Source organism: Taudactylus pleione, unplaced genomic scaffold (genome assembly GCF_031769625.1).
Source record: "Taudactylus pleione unplaced genomic scaffold, aTauple2 ptg000336l, whole genome shotgun sequence".
Lineage (NCBI taxonomy): Eukaryota > Metazoa > Chordata > Amphibia > Anura > Myobatrachidae > Taudactylus > Taudactylus pleione.
The window spans coordinates 5722718-5745921 of record NW_028284737.1 but is presented as its reverse complement, the minus strand read 5'-3'; the positions used below and the strand labels follow the sequence as shown (position 1 = coordinate 5745921).

At 45.2% G+C, this 23204-nt stretch overlaps 1 protein-coding gene across 1 annotated transcript in view; it reads right to left on the bottom strand.

The window, feature by feature from the left end:
- The window catches only part of THBS4 (thrombospondin 4), a 99738-nt gene that overhangs the window by 22616 nt on the left and 53918 nt on the right, over positions 1–23204 (bottom strand). Inside the window, exons 9-15 of the mRNA XM_088443928.1 lie at positions 14920–14997; positions 12950–13102; positions 8765–8869; positions 8394–8501; positions 4044–4203; positions 3803–3921; positions 3577–3629 (exon numbers count right to left, since the gene is read on the bottom strand). Of these exons, the coding sequence (XP_088300054.1) occupies positions 3577–3629; positions 3803–3921; positions 4044–4203; positions 8394–8501; positions 8765–8869; positions 12950–13102; positions 14920–14997 (776 nt within the window). The remainder of the gene's footprint in view (positions 1–3576; positions 3630–3802; positions 3922–4043; positions 4204–8393; positions 8502–8764; positions 8870–12949; positions 13103–14919; positions 14998–23204) is intronic.

The window sequence follows — 23204 nt, the reverse complement described above, 5'->3', positions numbered from 1 at the left end:
TTACACTGGAAGTGCTGCAAGGAATGCTCGCCTCTTTCCCACAGAGGTAGTATTGGAAAATGTGTCCCGTTATAACTATGGGCATGAGATCCAATGAACCCTCCCCTCTCCTTTATCTAATTTAAATAATTATGTTCCAAAAAACTATTTATTTATTTTTATTTATTAACAGTTGCTTATATAGTGCAGCATATTCCGTTGCGCTTTACAATTGGAAACATTTATAGAACAAAACAGGGTAATAATAGACAGAGCAAAGGTGTCATATTGTGCTCCTAATTCACACTTAGGGCCAAATTCAATTAGCCGTGAAAAGCATAGCCGCAATGTTTTCGCCGTCTTTCGCCTGTTTTTAGGCGATACATTTTCCCTGTGCGCTCCCGCTTATCTCTGTATTCAATTCCAAAAGACGTGGAAAGCGAAACAGGCGAAAAGTCCCTAAGGTTTTTGGGAAATCAGTCTGTACCCCAGAAAAGCTGCACTAACATTAGAAATCAATATAGAAGTGTCCTAAAAGCCCTAATAAAATAGTTTTGTGTTCTTAAAGTGTCAGAATTGGTTGTTATATGCTTATATGCATAAGTGCTGAAAAATGAAAGAAAGCTATTTTCTTTTAGGGAAAATAAGTACCAAGGTCAAATTTGAGGTACAAGAAAATAGGTACTTGCATAGTTTGAAGTCTCTAAAGTGAAGATTTAAAAAAATCGAAAAAATACATCTGTTGCAGCCTCGTGCAAACCCCAAAAACACCTGTCCCATCCATATCACCCCCAAAGTACCAGGTCCCCCACTTTTTACCCATTTTCCAACACTTTTTTCATTTCCGCTTAAATTTTTTGGACTGATTAGTCATTGGGGGGGTGTCCAAAGGGTTCTGGACCAAATCCCCACATTTGCACCCCAAAATATAGATTTTGCACTTCCAATTCGCCTGCCTATACATAGAGAAAACTTTTCTCCTGTTTTTTTCCGCTTAGGTGAAAACTCCTGGAATTGAGGGCCTGATTCAGAGCCGGACGCTCTGACCAGAGCGCTTGCTCTGAATCAGGGCCCTCCTACATGAAAATGGAGCGGCCTTATGGACGCTCGCATAGGGGTTACCACATAGGGGTTACCACCCACAGCTTATGCGAGCGTCCATGATGATGGTCGCGATGGTCAAGACCATCGCGACCATCGGGCTTGCGATGGAGACCCTGCAGTAGGGTCTCGCTGCCGCAAGCCCTGGAGTGATTTTGGCTCTATCAGAGCCAAAATCACTCCCACTGACATCACTAGTGATGTCAGTGGGGCCGGCTTCAGGTGGTAGGCGTTCCCATGGGAACGCCTCCGTCTGGCAGCCACGCCTCCGGCAGCCCTCCGCTATCCGGGTCTCGCGCATGCGCACGACGGAGCTCCCTCCGTCGTGCACATTCGCAGTGGGGCAACATCGACCCGCTTGCGACCATCCTGCGCTCGCGAGCGGGTCTGAATGACCCCCTGAATACGGAGAAAAGTTGAAAACAGGCGAAAAGTCCAAATTGGCACTTTTTGCGCCTAATTGAATACGGCCCTTAGGAGGAGATGTATCAAGCTTTCAGAAGGGGAAAAAGTGGACAAGTGGTGAAGTTCCCATAGCCAGTGGCATCGAGAGATGAGATAATCCTGGGTAAAATGGAACGTGGCCAATTCCAGGGGGAGTGACCACGCTCCCTCCACCCGGAAAAATGCCATATAGCAGATATGGATTACTCTTGGTAGCAAAAGACCTGTCCCAGCAGAATATCCATGAGATGAGAGAGCAGGGGAGTTGCATGTAACCAGGGCGTCCGGAGCACGTGCGTGCTATGGTGCACCCCCCGTCTCAAGAGTTCCGAGTAGGAGACGGGTCCATATGGGATTAAAGAGAAACAAAAATAAAGAATAGGGGCAGCCCCCTGTAGTAGTGCCCATATGCAGTGCCCCCTGTAGTTGTGCCCATATGCAATGCCCCCTGTATTGGTACCCATATGCAATGCCCCCTGTTGTGGTGCCCATATGCAGTGCCCCCTGTATAGGTGCCCATTAAAGTAGTGCCCCCCCATGCTGTGCCCCCAGTAGTAGTAATACCTCTGAATTTCTATTATCATGTAGGATTCAAGTATTTTTGATTTAGCTGCAGTGTGCTGGGGGGCAAATTCCTTTTTTCTGTGTTCAGTGTAAACCCCGCCCTTTACAAGCACCTGTAGTATATCATTAAGCTGATTGAGCAACTACCATATGTTTTGCTTACATAATCAGGAGTCACCTGGCCACAGAGAGGGGCAATCAGGGTCAGATGCTGGCAGCCAATTGGGGGAAACTGCTGTGCTGAAAAGAGGGGCAATGCAGAGAGCTGACCATACTAAGCGCTGCAAAGGGGGACAATTATCCCCCTCACCAGCTGACCAGGCCCCTCCAAGAAGTCCGGGTAATTAGTACTTGCTCCCACCCCTCGCAGCGTTCCTGCCCATAGCTTTTGGTCAGCTTCTCTCTATCATTTTCTAGAATGTAATTGATAAATGCCAGCTAGAAGCTAACTGGTTGATATATATTTCTCCATTTGTCCACTCTTTAGAAGGTTTGATACATCTCCCCCTTTAAAAGAAACACCCTCAATACACCCAACCCTTGATCTATCTACACTACTTGTGATCTACGTAATATTGTGATCTAATGCCCTCTAGTGGCGATCTCTATGAAGTGTCACTTTTAAATCGTAATTTATCTGTAGTTTTTTGCTTTTATCGATTCTCTCGATTTTAGTTTTCAAATTTCATGAAACTTTCAGGATTAATAATGAATCTTATTGGAGTACAAATTATTATCTCTGGACCCTGAGTGTTTGGGGCTTGTTTTCATATTGTTAGAGAATGGCATACAGGAGAAGAGGGAAATTATTTGTTCTCCAGTTGGTAAGGAATGCTGGAACTTGTTTCCCATGTCAGTCTCTCTCATCTCTGTCCCCATTTCCCATGTCAGACTCTCTCATCTCTGTCCCCATTCCCCATGTCAGACTCTCTCATCTCTGTACCCAATTCCCCCTCTGTGGCAAATGTTGACTGCTGGTGCTAACAGGGGAAAACAGTGCTGTCCTAACAGAGCTGGGGGGAGATGACAGAAGTGAGACTGTATCTTGGAGTCTGCCAGCCAGTGAGAGCTGTAAGGGAGAGGGTGGAGCCTCGCTGCAGCAAGACACACGCTCTTGGCAACTATATAATAGATACGGAAATGCAACTTTTATTAGTAATTGCTGAAATATTATTATTCTCTATTGTATATATGACTCTTGTGTATAAATATAAATAGGTTAATGCAACTTTAGCATTTGTTACTAGGCACAGAGCATCTCTATGTTATCTCTCTACGCTTTTCTAGGGCAATATATACACCTGCTGCAAATGCTACTGGCTTTGAGCTGGATGCATATTGAGATACATCCAACTGAACATATGTGCATAAACATGCTTTTTTTATGTCTATAATTTTTATATTCTAGGTGCAAATCTGGTAACTATAAATGAGGCTTATTATGCAGAGTGTCACTTTAAATCATCACACCGGTAATTTATACTGCACCTGTCTTGGTTAGTGTCACAGGAATCTCCCACCAGGTCATTATCGATGTCTGACTATGGAGACAAGAGGCGTCATGTAAAACCACTGTACGAGTATGCTGATAATAATCTATCTTGGACAATAAATGCTGTCAAGCCATTAATATTGGTAAACAGTATCTAAATCAAAAACTATGTGCCCGCTAGAAGCGTCCCTACTTTCTGTGCCCCGATCAGTCACCACTAACCTGGTTTGGGTTGATAATGTCAGGGCAGCTGTCACAGGCATCACCTACGCCGTCTCCATCCTTATCCTTCTGGTCCACATTAGGGACTCGTTGACAGTTGTCCAAGATGTTCTTGATTCCTTCAAGACATATTTGTCTGGTCAAGAATGTAAAGAGGCTGCTTCTGGCCCGGACCCAAATTCTTAGAAAAATATTTACTTGTCTGAAATATGTGAGTATCTATCTGTATTGATTTATTTACCATCTCCATCCATATCGTCATCGCATGCATCCCCTTGCCCATCGTTGTCAGTGTCCCTTTGGTCATTGTTCAGTTTGAATCGGCAGTTATCACAGGCGTCCCCAAATATATCCTGATCGCTGTTTTTCTGATTGACGTTGGCAACCAGCACACAGTTATCCTATAAGAAAGGGTTTTCAACTGTTATACAATAATATAAAATACACATCTAGTAGTGTAACAATAGTAGCAGTGGTGATGGTAGCAACCACAACTCGACCCAGGGCTTCCTGAGGGCCCAGCAGTGACCCCTGTAGTTTCCTAAGGCTTAGTACCGGAAGACACTCATGGAAGATAAGGAGGACTAATGACAAGAGAGACACACATGAGAGAAGGGATGCAAACAGGAGAAAACAAGTATGAGGGGAGGTAACAAGAGGCTGTTGGCTGTCAGATGACAAGGGACACGTTTTATCTCCCAGAAAGAGGTAGGTGCCATGTCTGTGGTGTTAATGATGTAGGTGTTTTAAAGGTGAGAACATGTTAGGAGGGAACATCAGCTGAAAGCCTGCATCGGGGCACAGAAGCATCACTAGGGCCTTAGGGAGGGGTGTGAGAGCGGTGCAGTTGCCATGGACGCAGGGCCTTGGGGGCAGCATTGTCGCTGCCACACGGCCCCTGCATCTGGCTTGCAGGGTGACCAGAGCAGCATTTTGCTGCCAGTAGTGCTCCCTGCAGTGTGCTGAGCATATCCGGGCTATACACCCTATTTCTGCTGCCAGTCCTGTCCCCTCGTGTGACATCATGGGCTGGGGGTGGGGGAAGCACAGGGCAACAGGGAGCATTACTCCGGCCTTCATTACATACAGCATATTACATATAGGGGGGAGATGTATCAGACCTTCTAAATAGAAAAAGTGGAGAAGTTGCCCATAGCAGCCAATCAGCTTCTAACTGACAATTTATAGAAGGTACTAGATAAATGAAAGGTAGACGTTGATTGGTTGCTATTGGCAATTTCTCTACTTGTCCTATTTAGAAGGTTTGATACACATAAGCTGCTGGACACACATGGCCTGATTCAGACCCGGTCGCTCTGACAGAGTGCTCGCTCTGTCCCTGTGTTTTTTTTCTTTTAGAACGGCCTCCTGGCTGCTCGCATAGCTGTGGGTGACCACCCACAGCTACAGCGAGCGGCCATGATGATGGTCGCGATGGTCAAGACCATCGCGACCATCGGGCTTGCGACGAGACCCTTGTGGTAGGGTCTCGTGGCCACAAGCCCCAGAGAGATTTCGGCTCTAACAGAGCCAGAATCTCTCCACTGACATCACTTGTGATGTCAGTGGGGCCGCCACCAAACTGTAGGCGTTCTCATGGGAACGCCTCCGTTTGGGCAGCCACTCCGCCGTCCCGCCCACCAAAGGGGGTGAGCTGTCACTCAACATCGACAGCAAGCCCCCTTTGGTGCGAGACCCGGAGCGACGGAGTGCCCGTCGCAATCCGGGTCTCGTGCATGCGCTCTGGGCCACCATCCACCCAGTTGCGAGCGCTCAACGCTTGCGACCGGGTCTGAATCAGGCCCACAGTGGCTTATGCTGAGTTTGTACACAGAAAAAGGAGTTGCAGATGCACTACACGATCATTACTATTCACATTTAAATGTATTGTGTAATTAAATATAATTTCAGAGGTAGTTAGCATATCAGTGGCCAATGATACGGGCCTGCCCACCATCGTCAAGGTCACCTCATTGAGCAAGTCCCTAACACTCTGGGGTTCACATCTGGTGCGCAGGGCACCCCAAAAAGACAGCCCAGCCAAAGACCTCCCCAGGGTATCACAATAAAAAAGAGTGGCAGTGAGGTGTTATAAAGTATCAGGTGTGTAAAAGTAGCTAATAAGTGTTGAACCCCAGAGTGTACTCTTCCAAGCAGATGAAAATCGCTCAGGGCTGTAGGGAGTATGGTCCAATGGTAACGCTGTAACGCTGGCCAAATTGCTGCTCATGTTGAACATCTGTCCTGCTGCATTTTAAGGCTGTGCACCACACCTGTTTCCATGACATGATGGTATCACCGTACACCTTGACAAGTTTACGATGAATTTCAGCTGCTTATGCGCCATTTAGATGCAGAAATCAGATCACATTACGCACCTCAATGTTTGACCATGTTTCCGCCAGCCCCACTATGTTACAACTGATGCTGGAGCAGTATGACTGATATGAGGCGCAGTCTAATGGCCATGAGGGGAAGCAGTGGTCTACCTGCTCTGGCCTGGCTGGAAGTTATAATGAAATAGAGAACATTACACGTGAGAGGTCTTGTTACCTTACTTATTGAACCACCCTCGTATATCTCTGAGGAAGTCGGAGTGACAAGACACAGCTCTGTCATGACAAAACACTTTGGGTGTTATATGTTGGTTGTCTCATTTCAGATAAGTGCAATTTTTTTTTTTTTATCAACTGTATGTGCATTATTGTATGATTTTATTGGTTTACTAATATTTAAACAGGATTACACTATGTGCCCTTTTATTTTATATCTCTGTTTGAAATCTAAGAGCTATAAATAAAAAGCAAATATTCCTGTCGCTGGGAACACTTGTGGAATCATTCATGATATCAGGATAAGCCCTAATTTATATATTTTTGGTATGGGCTCACTTCATGTACTTTTTAGAACTATTGGTGATTATCATTGGTTATTGCAGTGAGTTCAGTTATCTGCGGGGTAAACCCTGAGGTTAAATTAATTCCCCCCATAGTGTAGTAGATTCAGTCAGTCAATTTGGTATTGTATTATTTCAAATATTGTATTATTTCATATGTTGAGCATACTTAGAAAAGGTTAAGACAATCTGATGTCACTCCACTTGGCAAAATGGGAATGTCACACCTTTTGTACCATACAGTGACCAGTGGATACCCGCAGATCTGCAAATAAATGCCAGCACCAACAACACCACGAGATACCATAGTGTAGTATCTAAAAAATATTTTTATTAATACAAAAAGAGATTAAAAACCTCTATTATATATATATATATATATATATATATATCTTTTGCTACCTGGACATTTTGGGCTGTGGTATTCTGGTCTTGACAAAGGGCACTGTGGAGCCCGAAACGTCGACTTTTTTTAATTGTTATCCTGATGACATGAGTTATTAAAGTTGCCTGCCTACTTTATGGAGATTGGTGAGTGCTCTCTTTTTTTAATATATTTTTGAATATATATATAAAGCACTAGCTGCAGCGGCACTCGTCAATAATTATGTAAAAAAAAAACGGTTCAATGTTCCACTTCTGTTGGTCTCTGACCTGTTTTTTTTAAACATAATTATTGACGATTGCCGCCACTGCTTGTGCTATTGTTTTACGGAGGGCACCGAAATTATACATATGATTGAGGAAGGATGCCAAGCTGTTGTTGTGTGTTCGTTCTCTCTCTCTCTCTGTGGGTACTCCGGTAGCCGTGAATCTCCAGGATAGGAGGTGACATGATACCATATATACAGTATTTTATATACAGTATATATATATATATATATATATATATTATATATATATATACCTTTATGTAGATGCAAAATATTCAAAATAAATGTAAAATATAGAAGTGTCCACCAAAGGTGAGAAGAAATAAATAAAAGCCATCGAGTCTTTAGCAGTTCCGGTCACTGGGTTTAAAGAGACGATTGTATTCAAAACAAAACCATTTGTGTTTGTAAAGTGTCCCACAGTATATTTAGTCAAAAGTGTTTCAAACTTAAAATAGGGGACCTTGTGTGTCATGTTACCATTCAATATTTCTTTTATAGTAATAGTTTGCTGGTAATCACAGAAATCATAGGTCCAAAGTTTACGCTGTGTCTCGTTACTCAAAGCAGCACATTCGAGTTCAGTTATCCACACTGGCTTTTCCCCCCACAATATAGAATTATGTGGATCGTTGGATATACAGTATTGCAGTGTGAGCATTTCTCTTGCTTCTCTTCCCTAGGCACATGGCTAGTGGGACTAGTGGGTAGTTACAGGGTTGAGCCTAGTTCCCTTTCAGTTAAAGGACCCCGACGTGATGTCGAGTGATGACGACAGTGCGGTTCCATGCCCTGAAAGCTGTGTTATGTTGTTTCAAATGTAGTATTTGGCCACCAACAGTAGAAAATTGTATCTTCGCTTCGGTCGCCACGTTTCGGGCATGGTGGTTCACTCACCACAGTTTACTATTCCCAATAGATGTCCACGTGAATAGTAGATGATGTCAGGGTCCTTTAGCTGAAGGGGATCTAGCTGCAAAGGTAGCTACAGCCATTGGCACTAACTATACTGACTGGCTCTACCTATACTGATGCTCATTACCTGCTCATTCAGAATGCCATCTCCATCCGCGTCGTCATCACAGGCGTTCCCAATGCCATCTTTGTCAGAGTCTTCCTGCCCAGAGTTTGGAACATACATGCAATTGTCCTGCATTGGAAAAGTACATTAAGGGATTATTCTAGATCAACAGGAAACAAAAAAAGGGCAATAAAAGAAACAAAAATGACGGAAATTGTCTACTCTGTGTTACAGCTTTTCTCTGGGAAACCCAGCTTCCTCCCTTACTCAGATGGCCTTAACCAAACATCAATATATGAAAGGACCACTATAAAAGTAAGTGATAGGGGCATTTCTCAGTGCAAAGTTCCTTAAATCTCATCTGCATACAAACATTATTAGAACATATCAACCTTTTTGCAGTTTTCATCACTGCACCGCAGCATTTCATCTGGGTATCCATCGATATCGGTGTCTTTGGCACAGATATAGCCATTACCAGCCCATCCAACCGTACACTGCAAAAACAGCATAGAGGAGAGATGACCGATCAGTGCAATAAGTCACAAGCAGAGCAGCAATAATGATATAGTAACAATTCTCAGCACTGTAACAGGCCAAGTTTACAAAAAAAACAAAAAAACTTCTTAACTTCTTTAAAAAAAATGCAATCTTCATCTTTGGCTGTATGCCATACATGTATTTTATATCTGTCATGCTATGAAATACAGAAATACTAAAATCATCATATATCTGTCATATATTGTACCTACAACTAAGTACTCTTAATACCTAGCTATTTCTCCAATGAGATATCCATACAATTGAGGTATAGCTGTCGGAGTTAATTAAGGGTACCTAGGAAATGTGTTGATGGCCTTTGACTTGATTCTCCATTTTTGTCTAAGTACCTTTATTACCCCAATGTGCTCCTACTTCCTGACAGACACTGATTCTTGTCCAAATACTCACCTTTACTACCCCAATGTGCTCCTACTTTCTGATACACACTGGTTATTGTCCAAGTATTCACCTTTACTACCCCAATGTGCTCCTACTTTCTGATACACACTTGTTATTGTCCAAGTATTCACCTTTATTACCCCAATGTTCTCCAACTTCCTGGCGCACACTGGTTCCTATCCAAGTGCTCAACTTTATTACCCCAATGTGCTCCAACTTCCTAAACACACACTGGACCTTGTCCAAGTACTCACCTTTACTACACCAATGTGCTCCTACTTTCTGATACACACTGGTTATTGTCCAAGTATTCACCTTTATTACCCCAATGTGCTCCAACTTCCTGACGCACACTGGTTCCTATCCAAGTGCTCAACTTTACTACCCCAATGTGCTCCTACTTTCTGATACACACTGGTTATTGTCCAAGTATTCACCTTTACTACCCCAATGTGCTCCTACTTTCTGATACACACTGGTTATTGTCCAAGTATTCACCTTTACTACCCCAATGTGCTCCTACTTTCTGATACACACTGGTTATTGTCCAAGTATTCACCTTTACTACCCCAATGTGCTCCTACTTTCTGATACACACTGGTTATTGTCCAAGTATTCACCTTTATTACCCCAATGTGCTCCAACTTCCTGACGCACACTGGTTCCTATCCAAGTGCTCAACTTTACTACCCCAATGTGCTCCTACTTTCTGATACACACTGGTTATTGTCCAAGTATTCACCTTTACTACCCCAATGTGCTCCTACTTTCTGATACACACTGGTTATTGTCCAAGTATTCACCTTTGCTACCCCAATGTGCTCCTACTTTCTGATACATACTGGTTATTGTCCAAGTATTCACCTTTATTACCCCAATGTGCTCCAACTTCCTGACGCACACTGGTTCCTATCCAAGTGCTCAACTTTATTACCCCAATGTGCTCCAACTTCCTGAACACACACTGGACCTTGTCCAAGTACTCACCTTTACTACCCCAATGTGCTCCTACTTTCTGATACACACTGGTTATTGTCCAAGTATTCACCTTTATTACCCCAATGTGCTCCTACTTTCTGATACACACTGGTTATTGTCCAAGTATTCACCCTTATTACCCCAATGTGCTCCTAATGGAAGGCAATCGGGAAGCCGTCTGCCTAAATACTGGCAGCCGGCTTCCCGACTGTCTTATCCCGGCAAGGGTGAAATGCTGGGCGTCTAGATGTAGACGCCTGCATTTCCCCGACGCTGGGAGACCGGCGCCCGGCATCACGATTGTAGTGATGCCGGGCGCCGCGAGCGGACAACCGCGTGGGGGTAGGGTTAGGTTTAGGTCTCCCGGGGGGGACTTAGGGTTAGGCACCCCCCCCGGGAGGGTTAGGGTTAGGCTAGGGGGAGGGAGGGTTAGGGTTAGGCACCCCCGGGGCACTCTTAGGGTTAGGCACCCCCCCGGGGGACTTAGGTTTAGGCAGCGGGGAAGGGGGTGGTTATGGTTAGGCACTTAGAGGGGGGATTAGGGTTAGGCACTTGGGGGGGAAGTTAGGGTTAGGCACCCCTAAGGAGGGTTAGGGTTAGGGGGTTAGGTTAGGTTAGTGGATACTTACCTATCCACGATCGGGATTTCCAGCGCTGTTGGGCTTCCGCTGCGTCGCACTCTGCTTCTGTCGGGCTGCTGCTGACGGGAATCGAACCGCCGGCCATGCGGCCGACGGTATTTCATACCAATTCCGCTCCTAATTCCTGGCACACACTGGACCTTGTCCAAATACCCACTTGTATTACCCCAATGTGCTCCAACTTCTTGACACACACGGCTGAAGTGAATGGAAGGTGATTCTAAATATTGACAGCCAATTATTTATATCACAACTACCATATGTTTATTCTTAAGTTGCCATAATATGCAATCATTTTACTAATTTAAGCAGAGTTAAAAATATTATGATCAGACTTGTGGAAAGGCCACAAATGCCCTGGCCTAGAAATGCAGGGATGGCAAACTGCCTTATATCCTCTCATCTTATCACTTTGCCATTATGTATGCTTGCCAGCATAGCCAAATATTTTGTTTCATTATTTTGAGATCTTCTTAGTAAGCTGGGCTGTTGCCAGTTATACCCCCTTTCACAAGATATTGCCGGGTTGACCCGGGTCGAGGTGCAGTGTGATGCTCCACCAAACAAATTCCCGGGTCGAGCAACCTGGCATGTTGAACACGGGAACAAGCCGGTTTGAAGTGCAGTGTGAACAGGCCCTACCTGGGTTATCCAACCCGGGACTCAGCAAACACCACTGACCACTGATTGGATGTTCCTGGGTCTCAGTTGATGATGACAGCAGCCAGACACAGAGGCAGCACACTGCAGACAACAGCAGAGTCAGCATTCCAGCAGTCTAAAAGGGGTTAATATCACTACTGTCATTACAGTGATGGCTCATTGGAGTGATGTAGAAGTGAACTGTACACTATGTTGTCAGAAGCTACATCATGCTCTCACTGGCTGAATCAAATAGCAGTAAAGCACAAACACTCATGAACTCAGGGCTACACAGTAGTAATCCACCAGCCATGATTCCTGCAATGCTGTGAGCTGTCCCCACCCCTCCCTTGTGTTCCCTTTTGTGATCTTATCTTTGTGAGCCTGAAAAAGTAAATTTTTCATGACATCCATAGGGTTTTACAAGGCTGACCCGAGTTCAGTGTGAACTGGGCCAACTTGGGAATAGCCCTGGTCGAAGGTATAGTGTGAAAGGGATTGAACCAGTGTTCAAAAACCTGGGTCAGATCCAGGTTTGTGAGGTGAAAGGGGTATTACTGAGTTTTGCCCCGAGATGGCAGTAGAGAGCATAAAAGAAGTAAGTGCACTCTATTTTCATGACCTTGTAAAAAAGAAAAGTAGAAAATGTGATAGAAATTTGTGTTTTATGGAAGTTTTGTCTTTAATAATTTTAATTTTATTTATATTAGAGATGTGCGGTTCGGTTTTACTCGGCTTTACTCAGATATGTTCAGATCTCAAAAACGGCATCATATTGGCTATCCAACTGTCATATGTTTTGGATAGCCAATAAGAGAAATCCGAACTAATCCGAGCGTGCGATAATTTTGGCAAAAAGAATAGAGTAAAACCAAACCTGCACATCTCTAATTTATATAATAATATTTGTCAATTTGGTATCCGGTAAGTATATGCCAGCATTTGTCAAGCTGGTATCCAAGCCAAATAAATATCTTGTGAAATTATTAGTATACTGGTATTACACAGTAATTATAAAGCATCAGCATTTACCAAGCACTGTGAAGTCTGAACCTTTATGCTGGAAAGAGCAGAATGACAAGGAACAACTAGATACCATCACCCAGAAAGTGTCTGGAATGCAGAATATTCCAAATGTAATAATGTTTTGTTCCCAGTTATTAGTAACACTGAATCCATGCTCATCTACAGCCAAATAATAACCCACTGTGGCAGAAACTAGTGTAACGCCTGCAGCGCATTTCCTGCTCTGTAGTCTAAGGGGCCCCGATAATTAACATCATGAATAGGCACCTAAGTCTCGGAGCGCTAGAGCATCATCCAGCAACTTCTCTTCTATGATTCTGTGCTGAATTTTCCAGGAATAATACTCACAATACAGGTTATGCCTCCATCCTTCTCCTCTATACATTCTGCATTGATATGACAGGGGTTCTGGCCTCGGTTCCGGCAGCTTCTCTGTAGTGTGCAGCCTTTGGTTTGGTCACCAACATACCCAGGATTGCAAGGTCCACAGCGGAAAGACCCCTGTCACCAACACAAGGTTATTGTTCTGATGTCAAAAATGTGACATATATATATGCACATATATATATATATATATATATATATATATATATATATATATATATATATATTAGGGATGTGCAGGCTCGGATAGGTTCGAGTTTGCACGTGGAGTTCGGATTTTTCCCTCCAAAAAAACGGAACTCAGAAAGAGGCAAAACGTCATCTTGCATGGACGAACATCATCATTCCTGGACAACTCCACGTGCAAACTCGAACCTATCCGAGCCTGCACATCCCTAATATATATATATACACAGTATATACTGTATACACACACAAAAAAGGAAAAGCCCTATGAGTCTTTAAGATACATGTATTTTGTTACTGATACAGTCCAACATTTTAGAGAAAGCAACAATTGTTATTTCTTTTTTAGCATACACATATTCTACAGCGCTTTACTAATATTTAATATTTCAGTCATTCACATCAGTTCCTGCCCCAGTGCAGGTTGCAGCATATATTCTCTATCTCAGATGGACACACACACACACTTTTTACCAGAAGCCTATTAACTATTAACCTACCACTACGTTTTGAGGGAGTAAACATATAAACTCCACACAGATAATGCCTTGGCCTGGAATTAAACTCATTACCTCTGCGCTCTTTCAAATGATTGATAAATAGGGCCCTAAGTGCTATAGTGAAACAAAGATGTGTCTTAGTGCAAAACCGCACATACTGTCACTTGCATCTGTACCTAGATGTGCCTGTATTTGCATGCAGTAAGTAAGGGCAGGCAGACTTGTCTTATTTTCTGTTACATGGATCTGTGAATGTGTTATCTATAATGCAGTGAGACATACATTTATCACCTACATAAACCGGGTGCAAGTTTTGGAGTTGATAATAGTGCTCCATGTGCATCTATAGATTGTATATTTAATTACTGCAAACAGAAAAAGTTAACATGTAAATACTGTCTTTTAATATCGTTTTTTATTAATTATAAGAAAAAGTAATCAAAATTAAATTGAACTAAAATATAAACCGGTCCAGTGGAGATGTCATGATGTTTTACAGACACATGTCCTAACAGTAGAACATGAACATCCCTAGAAATTGTATTTAAATCTTGCAACAATATAAAAATGCACAGAGAAAAAGGCTGCTGGCACGGGGGGATGGGTATGGGATCCCTGCTGTCTGCATTTTAACTGCATCCCGGCATGGGAAGAAACAAAGGGCCTGATTCAGAGACTGACGCACTGTCGATGCTGCACGCAGTTGGCTGATGCTGTAAGTCTGCGGTATGTGTCTGAGTCACACTGCGCATGTTTACCGATGGTTACAGCTCAGAGACGCAATACAGAATCGGACGCAAGGTATATGGATTTTAGTTGGCATACCTGGGAGGTAAAACGGGGTGGCTAAGCCGACGCTGGCGTGTTGAAGATGCACAACCGCTCGAACAGGAGGCCATACTCAAACGAAGAAACTGCACCTGCCATAGAGTTTGTGCAAGTTTCAATGGTGCGACCAATGGTGTGACCGATGGTGCGACTAATGGTGTGACCGATGGTGCGACCAATGGTGTGACCGATGGGGCTTCCAAAGATGTTCTGAGACGGATTGTACCATCTCAAGACACTGCAAGTGGGCATCTCAGTGGAAAATCGACCGCGGCATTAGTATGACATGCAGACGCGACTGGGGCAAAGGATGCAACCGTGCCTGAATCCAACTCAGGATCATCTGAAAACATAACTGGATACTGTATTATATGACAACAATATCTCACATGCAACATTCACAGTGCTGGGAGTACTTACCATAGTATTGGTGCAAACGGAGTTAGCCGCACAGCCACCATTTCTTCCGTTTTCACATTCATTGATATCAAGACAAGTCTAAATTAAAATAACACAACATGTCTTGTTTACATCCTCTAAAGTACCTGGGATATATCGATTGTCAGATATGCACATTATATTGTAACTACAGTAGTTACAGCGATGGGATAAAGCATGAAGTTCTCAATGATAAATTATTCTCACATCTTTCCAGGGTGAGATATTCTATTAAAAGCCGCTTTTGGTTCTTGCTTTTGTTATTACAACACGTTACTAAATTTGCTACTGACTGCTTTTTCTGTCCTTGTTTTGTCTTATTTTATTATTAACAATTTGTATTAGCAGTTACTTACATAGTGCCAGCATATTCTGTTGAGCTTTACATTTGGGAACAAACAGCAATAAAACAAGATGGGTAATAACAGACACACTGTGGTAAGAGGGCCCTGCTCGCAAGATTACAATCTATAGGGAAATAAAAAAAAAAATATATACCTGATTTAAAAAAAAAAAATACATTTGACTGCATAATGAGATTGTATAATTGGATATGAGATCATATGTAACTTACAAGGGACCAGCTTCCAAAGCGATGGTATGAAAGCAAATATACGTAATACATTCTACTTTTATACAGAATACGTACTGCCTCGTTATTTATAGGTTATTGTGCAATTGGGATGTTAATCAAGTCTGATCTATCACTAGTAACAGAAACTGGCTTCTTTTTCAGCTGTAATACAACAATAAAAGAATTCAGACACTTTTATGTAACAGTATACTCAGGAAATCAGCTACAAGCACAATAATGTGACCGTGAGAACTTTATGTCTGCTGCAAAGTTCTAATTGCGATCAGCTACAACTGCAAACATCATTCATTGAATAACTTCCCATACAAATATTATAGTATGCTTCAGTTTCCCCAGCAATGAAGTGACCATGCAATGCTGTGTGTGTTTCCTGTAGTGGGCTACACATTTGCAGTAAATCTATATGTCTGTAATATTCTATAATGGAACCACTCATACAGAATGACTGATCAGGACCCAGAGCTCTGTATATGATTTATATGGTAAACTCAGTCTGGAAACCAGTGGCGTAACTACTGCCCCCGCAGCCCCCGCGGTGGCTTGGAGGCGCTGGGTAGCTTGGGGGCGACGGGGGCAGTAGTAGTAACTACGGAGTGCCCTCCATCTGCCGGGCACCCGCTGAGTGTGTTACCAGCGGGCGCCCGGCCCCTATTCAAACCCCCGGCGGCAGCCGGAGGACGGAGCTCCCTCCGTCTTCCGGGTCCCGCAGGGCACTATGGGAGTGACGTAATGAGGTCACTCCCATAGTCCCGAGGAGCGGACGCCGGGGACGGAGCTCAGGAGTGAGCTCCATCTTCCGGGTCCCGCAGAGCACTATGGGAGTGACGTAATGACGTCACTCCCATAGTGCCGAGGAGCGGACGCTGGGGTATGGACGGCAGCAGCACTGGAGCGGGGATAAAGGTGTGTTTGTGTTTTTTTCTTTTGTGTGTGTGTGTGTTTGTTTGTGTGCACGCAGGGTGGGGGAGCAACTACAGGGGGCTAACTACAGGCGGCTAACTACAGGCGGCTAACTACAGGGGGCTAACTACAGGGTGCTTACTACAGGTGGCTAACTACTAGAAGGGGCACTACAGGGGGCTAACTACTAGAAGGGGCACTACAGGGGGCCCTGCATAATGGGCACTACTACAGGGGGCATTACTTTAATGGGCACTACTACAGGGGGCCCTGCCAGGGGCTGGCTGGCAACTTTTAGCCTGGGGGGCAAATGCATGCAGGCGGCCCTGGCAGAGGAGTAGCGTGTAGCCAGGGTGCCCGAAGAACGTGCGTTCTACGGCGCCGCCCCCCCTCAAGTGTTTCAGGGAGGAGGCGGGTCCATATGGGATTAATGTAAGGTAAAAATAAAGATATGGGGCAGCCCCCTGTCGTAGTGCCCATATGCAGTGCCCCCGTGTGCCACAGCAGAGAACACCCTTATGCAGGCCTCCAGTAGTGCCCCCAGTAGTGATCCCCCCCCTATGCAGTGCCCCTTGTGCCCCCAGTAGTGGTCCCCCCTGTTCAGTGCCTCTTGTGCCCCCAGTAGTAAGCCCCTTATATAGTGCCCCCAATAGTGGTACCCCCTATGCAGTGCCCCCCAGTAGCAGTCCACCTCCCCATGCAGTGCCCCCAATAGTGGTAACCCTTATGCAATGTCCCTTAAATAGTGGCCCCAGTTGTAGTCTCCCCCCTATGCAGTACCCCCAGTATTGCCCTTTATATAGAGCCACCAGCAGTGGTCCCTCGCAGTGCCCCCAGTGGTAGTCCCCTCCCCCTATGTAGTGCCCCTAGTAGTAGTCCCTCCCCCCTATGCAGTGCCCCTAGTAGTAGTCCCCCCCTTGTAGTGCCCCCAGTAGTAATCCACCTCCCTGGTAGTGTCCCCAGTAGTAATCCCCCCCTGGTAGTGCCACCATAGAAATCCCCCCCCTGGTAGTGCACCCATAGTAATCCCCCCCCCTGGTAGTGCCCCCAGTAGTAGTAGTCCACCTTTGTAGTTCCCCCAGTAGTAGTAGTCCCCCCCTTGTAGTGCCCCCAGTAGTAGTAGTCCCCCCCCTTGTAGTGCCCCCAGTAGTAATCCACCCCCCTGGTAGTGCCCCCAGTAGTAATCCCCCCCTGGTAGTGCCACCATAGAAATCCCCCCCCTGGTAGTGCCCCCATATTAATCTCCCCCCCCCCCCAGTAGAGAGAGACTTTATAAAAAAAAACAAAAAAAACCCCACTTACCTGAAACTCCCGCTCCTGGTCCCGACGCTTCCACCGGCTCTTCTGACCTGGCCGCTTTGCGTCATGACGACGTCTCTCCCATTACCCACTGCGGGAGACGGAAGATGGCTCCCGCAGTGGGAGCAGCAGCAGCCGATGAGAGTCTGACAGACTCTCAGCGGCCGCTGATTACAGCAAACACACAGCTGCCGGCTCCGGCGGCTGTGTGTTTGTGCTGTGTAGCGCTGACCGGACGGAGTCCGGTCAGCGCTACACACGCGGTGCAGTCTGTGTCACAGTGGCACAGACTGCACCGGCCCGCGGCCCGCATGACGCACATGGCACCCAGCCCGCCACTGGGCCCTGCATAATGGGCACTACTACAGGGGGCATTGCATAAGGGGCACTACTACAGGAGGCATTGCATAAGGGGCACTACTACAGGGGGCATTGCATAAGGGGCACTACTACAGGGGATATTGCATAAGGGGCACTACTACAGGGGACATTGCAAAAGGGGCACTACTACAGGGGGCATTGCATAAGGGGCACTACTACAGGAGGCATTGCATAAGGGGCACTAGTATAGGGGGCATTGCATTTTGGGGCACAACTACAGGGGGCACTGTATAAGGGGCACTAATTGATACACAGTTTACAGGTTATAAACTGTTCCCAATAATCTGGTTCTACACGGACAAAAAACTGTGCAACCTGTCTTGAGCTGAGGTGACAGACTGGCAGGAGCAGAAAGGAGGGTTGGTGAAGTAGATCTGTCAGGGTGGGATGTAATGGGCATTACTGTTTGAAATAATGTGTATTTGGCATTACTGTGTGCACAATGTGCTATTAGGGGCATTACTGTGTGGCATAATGTGTAAGGGGCATTACTGTGTGGCATAATGTGGTGTATGTGGCATAATCTGTTGTATGTGGCATTACAGAGTGGCATAATGTGAAATAGGGGCATTACAGCATGACATAAATTTGTTACAAGCGCTTTACTGTATGTCATTATGTGTTATATGTGGCATTATTGTGTGGGATGTGCAAGGGGCATTGCTGTGTGGCATAATGTGTTGTAAGGGGCACTCCGGTGTGGCATAATGTGTTGTAAGGGGCATTCCGGTGTGGCACACTGTGTTATAAGTGGCATTACTTAGTGTGTCATAATGTGTAAGGCATGTTGCTGTATCATGTAACCACACACCTTAAACGTAGTCTTTGGTGGGGGGGGGCGCCTGAAACATTTTTGGCATGGGGGAGCAAAATTTATAGTTACGCCACTGCTGGAAACCCCATGTTTGGTCACACTCACAATAAGGGAACATTTATGAAAGCTGTATACTGGTAATGGGGAAGACACATGCTGTTAGCCATAGCCACCAATCTGACTTTTACTGTCATTTTGTACAATCTGATTAATTGCTATGAGTAAGAACATATTTTCTGTTACAGTTCACTGTGGAGCAGTTTTCACAAATGTCCCCCAGTAGGTCTATTAGAAGGTTACATAGACAGATTACAGTATTGGTTTATATTCTTTGTAGACAGGGAGGTTTTTGGATAGTGGCCATTTGCCCTGTACCCCAGCATCCATTGGAAAGCATCTATTTGTCGCTGGTACTAGTTGAAGTCATTGATATTTTATTTATTTTTTAGATACTTTTTTTTGTCATTTTAATAATATAATTGTGATTTTTTTTTTTAAATTACGATTACACAAGTTTCCCTCAAATGAGTGCATTTATCAGTGCACAATAACAGTGCATATAACCTATATAATCGTACATATTTTCATTTGATCTCAATGAGCTAAATATATTAAGTGATTGGTTTGGTGTTAATGTAAAATTGTTAGCATTTACTAAAGGTCGGTTTTGATGCCTAAACTGAAACCACCATTGATCCCCGATGGTTTCTAAATGGCAACCTGCCATGGCGTGCACTATTCCACAGCGGTTTCTATTGAAACCACTGTGGAATAGAAGCTAAACAACAGACAAGGACTGTACAGATCACTGCCTAACCGGCTATAAGCCCGGTCTGGTGTTGGAAAAAAATGGGTGCCATCACGCTGGGGCAAGCTTTCTGGGACTTGTAGTCTGCCTGTAAAGAACAATATTATTAACTATTTAATCACCATTACCCCGCACCCACCGCCACCAGGGGGGAGGGGCTAGAGACCTTGGCTGGGTTGTCATTCGGAAGTGGTGACCCCATTTATTTGGGGCCCCCACTTTCCAAGGGAATCTAGCTTTGGGCTGACCAGTTTGGGGCTGGTTAATGTTTTGGCAGGGGGACATCATGCTGTGTGTGCCCAGCTATGGCATTACCCCCCCAGGTGGTTCAGTATGGTGCTGGTTAGTGGAAAATAGGGAGAAGCCCATGCCCTTTTTCCCACTATTTTCCAATACCTGCCTAGGCTCAGAGGTCCAGGGTTAGTTATGGATTTGGAAGGGGACCACTCGTATTTAAATCATTTAAAATTTTTTTATTATTATTTCTATCCTTTTAAACAGAACAAAGTCTGCAGAGGTCCTAATGATCTTTGCAGTACTTCATCCAAACTCTCCTACCAAAGGCAGGACTATTGATTGGGTGGATTTGCCATCGGTTTTATAACGGTTTTCAAAACCCCTGCTTGATAAATGAGTATTTTCCATTCTAATCTATTCTTTCTGTGGTTTAAAACATTGATGGTGCTTTGATATTCAATTCTATTCTAAAGTCTGTTTCTCTGCGGTTTGGATGCAATTTTGGCCTAAATCAGTGCATAGCATAACCACCACCAAACCGCTGAGATTTAGAACCTGATGCTTAGTAAATTTGTCCATTGACTAATATCAGTGGTCAGGCAGTAGATTTTACCATATGGCTTTGGGAAAATAAATCAGTACTGCTACAACGCCGCCGCCAGTTCTATTTGTGTCAAAATGAAGGAAAATACTTGTAAATTGCTATATCGATGGTATTATGTGCCATCGCGGCTACAAGTAATGTTTCCCGATGCTTCGGATAGATGCTGGAGGGGTTGTAGTGGCAAGGGCAATTTTTTGCATATCTGGTGGACTCCTGCCAGTATATGGCAGGAGGTTGTCGATCTCCTCTTGCGCCTCTTTGATTCCCTCTGATCCTCAACATTTTCTACTTCCCTTATATCTGCCCTCCCTATCCCGATATCAGAATAAGTTATTCCAACACACAGTATCTGCTATGACCTGCCAAATTGCAGCGGATTGGGAAAACCCTGATCCTTCTCCTATGCAGGCAATATTATCACGTATCTGATATGTATACAGGGTGGAACACATGACCGCTTTATTACGCAATACATCGAAATCTTTTGATAAAATATGATCCCCTTGGCTGACATACCAAAATATTTCCTCTCCATTCAACATTTAATTTTTTATTTTCTCTACCACACTTAGGGTCTCATTCAGACCCGCTCGCAAGCGCCTGAGCGCTCGCAAGCAGGTCGTTGTTTGACTGTGCGCACGTGCAAGCCCCGCAGCGAGAGAAAAATTCTCTCACTCCGTGGCTCACTACAAAAGGGGCGGCTGTCGATGTTGATCGACAGCTCACCCCGTTTTGTAGGCGTGGCGGGGGAGTGGCTTCACAAATGGAGGCGAACGCCTGCCGTTTGTGTGCGGCCCCACTGACATCACCAGTGATGTCAGTGGGAGAGCTTCCGGCTCTATTAGAGCCGAAAGCTCTCTGGGGCTTGCGGCAGACGAGACCCTACCACAAGGGTCTCGTCGCAAGCCCCGATGGTCGCGATGGTCTAGACCATCACGACCATCAACCTGGTCGCTCGTTAAGGCTGTGGGTGGTAACCCACAGCCTAGCGAGCGGCCAGGAGGCTGGATCAATTTTTAGATGCGGCCGCCCTCATTCAGAGCGAGCGCTCGCATTTTGCAAGTGGCTCTGAATGAGGTCCTTAGATTGAAAGAGAGTTTTCCTACATAGAGTTCACCCACCCTTCTCTCCTCTTATTTTCCTTGTTCTTCTTATGGTTTTTCTCTTCCTCTTTTTATCTCTTTTTTACTCTTAGACGGTTTGCCAAACCGTTGCTGCAAGTTATTTTTCTTGCTTCTATACTTTTTATTTTCTTATACCAAGAAAATGTATTACTATATTATTGTTCTGAAATGTTACAGTTCTTATTTTAAAAGCATATTATGTGCTGCAATCTATTTTTGAATGTTTGACTGTACTATCTTAATGTGATTTGCTCAATAAAAAGAGTTTTTAAAAAAATAAATCAGTACTGCTATAATTATAATAAAGTAGGAGAAAGTAGGAGAACGTGGCTATAACAACCCATTACATTGCTTTCTGTAATAACCTGTTTTAGTGTACCCACCACCAATACCTACAGTGTAGGCTGCGTTTTCTTGGACTGAATACAAATATAACGGAGGTTAGGAATAGAGCCGACGGCACATAAACTTCTAGTCAGGGATAGAGGGGTTAATAAAGTTAAAAATGTTTGTTTACAGTTATAGGCAGATGCGATAGGACGTTGGGTTAGGGGCGGAGTTGGGGAGAGGGGTAGAGAATCTACTGTGGTAAAATCTGCCTCTTTTGAATTGATCTGCGACCAGGAAAGTACAGTTCCTTCTTAGCAGATCTGTCTGTTGGGATAATCGTTTTTATTCATCCCTACTTTCTCTTTCCCTACTTTATATCTTTCCCTACTCTCTTCTACATACTTTCCCTATATCTACACTCTTTTTTCTTATCTAACTTTTCTTTCTCTTTCTTTGCCTCCTTGCTTAACCTTGCATTAGCACTATGAGCCGCCCCCAGCGCGCGCGCTCGTGACCCGCCCGTCTGTCAGACGGTGTCGGGCCCGGCGCGCTTTATTCCCCTCAGGTCCTGCCCTCCCGGCGTTCGGGAGGGTCAGGTACAGCGGCCCCCTTATCAAACAACGCTGCGGTCCCGTGCACGCGGCGGTCCCGCAAAACGCCACAGTTGCTGCCTCCGCCTGCCCCTGGTTCCCCGCTGGTCGCCAGTACTAGTGCGACTGGGGACCAGGGCAGACGGGGATCGGGGGTGGCCGGGCATAATACAGCGCCCGCGCGAGTAGCGGGTGCGCGCTCCGGCCGTTCACGCGGCCAGCAGCGGGCAGTTACACCGCCCGTCCCTTCTCCCCCAATGGCCGCTCAGAGTGAGCCGGCTGAAGTCCAGGGGGAAGGGCGGCGGAAGCGGCCACATAAGCGTGCAGGCCGGATGCCTGTCATGGCGCCGGCTTGCACGCAGGCCAATATTGCTACAGGCGGGGGGCGGAGACGAAGGGGGCGGAGCCAACGCCTGCATAGTGACAGGCAGGTTAATCCGCCCCCTCTTCTGCTGCCCTCTGTTTATAATGATGCAGACATGGGGTCCCCCATGTCTGCAGTAGCCAGCTCCTCCAGGCCTGCGGGGGTGGCAGCTGCTCCGGCGTCTGCTATGCCTGCAGGGCCTGCGGCACGAGGGAGTGCTC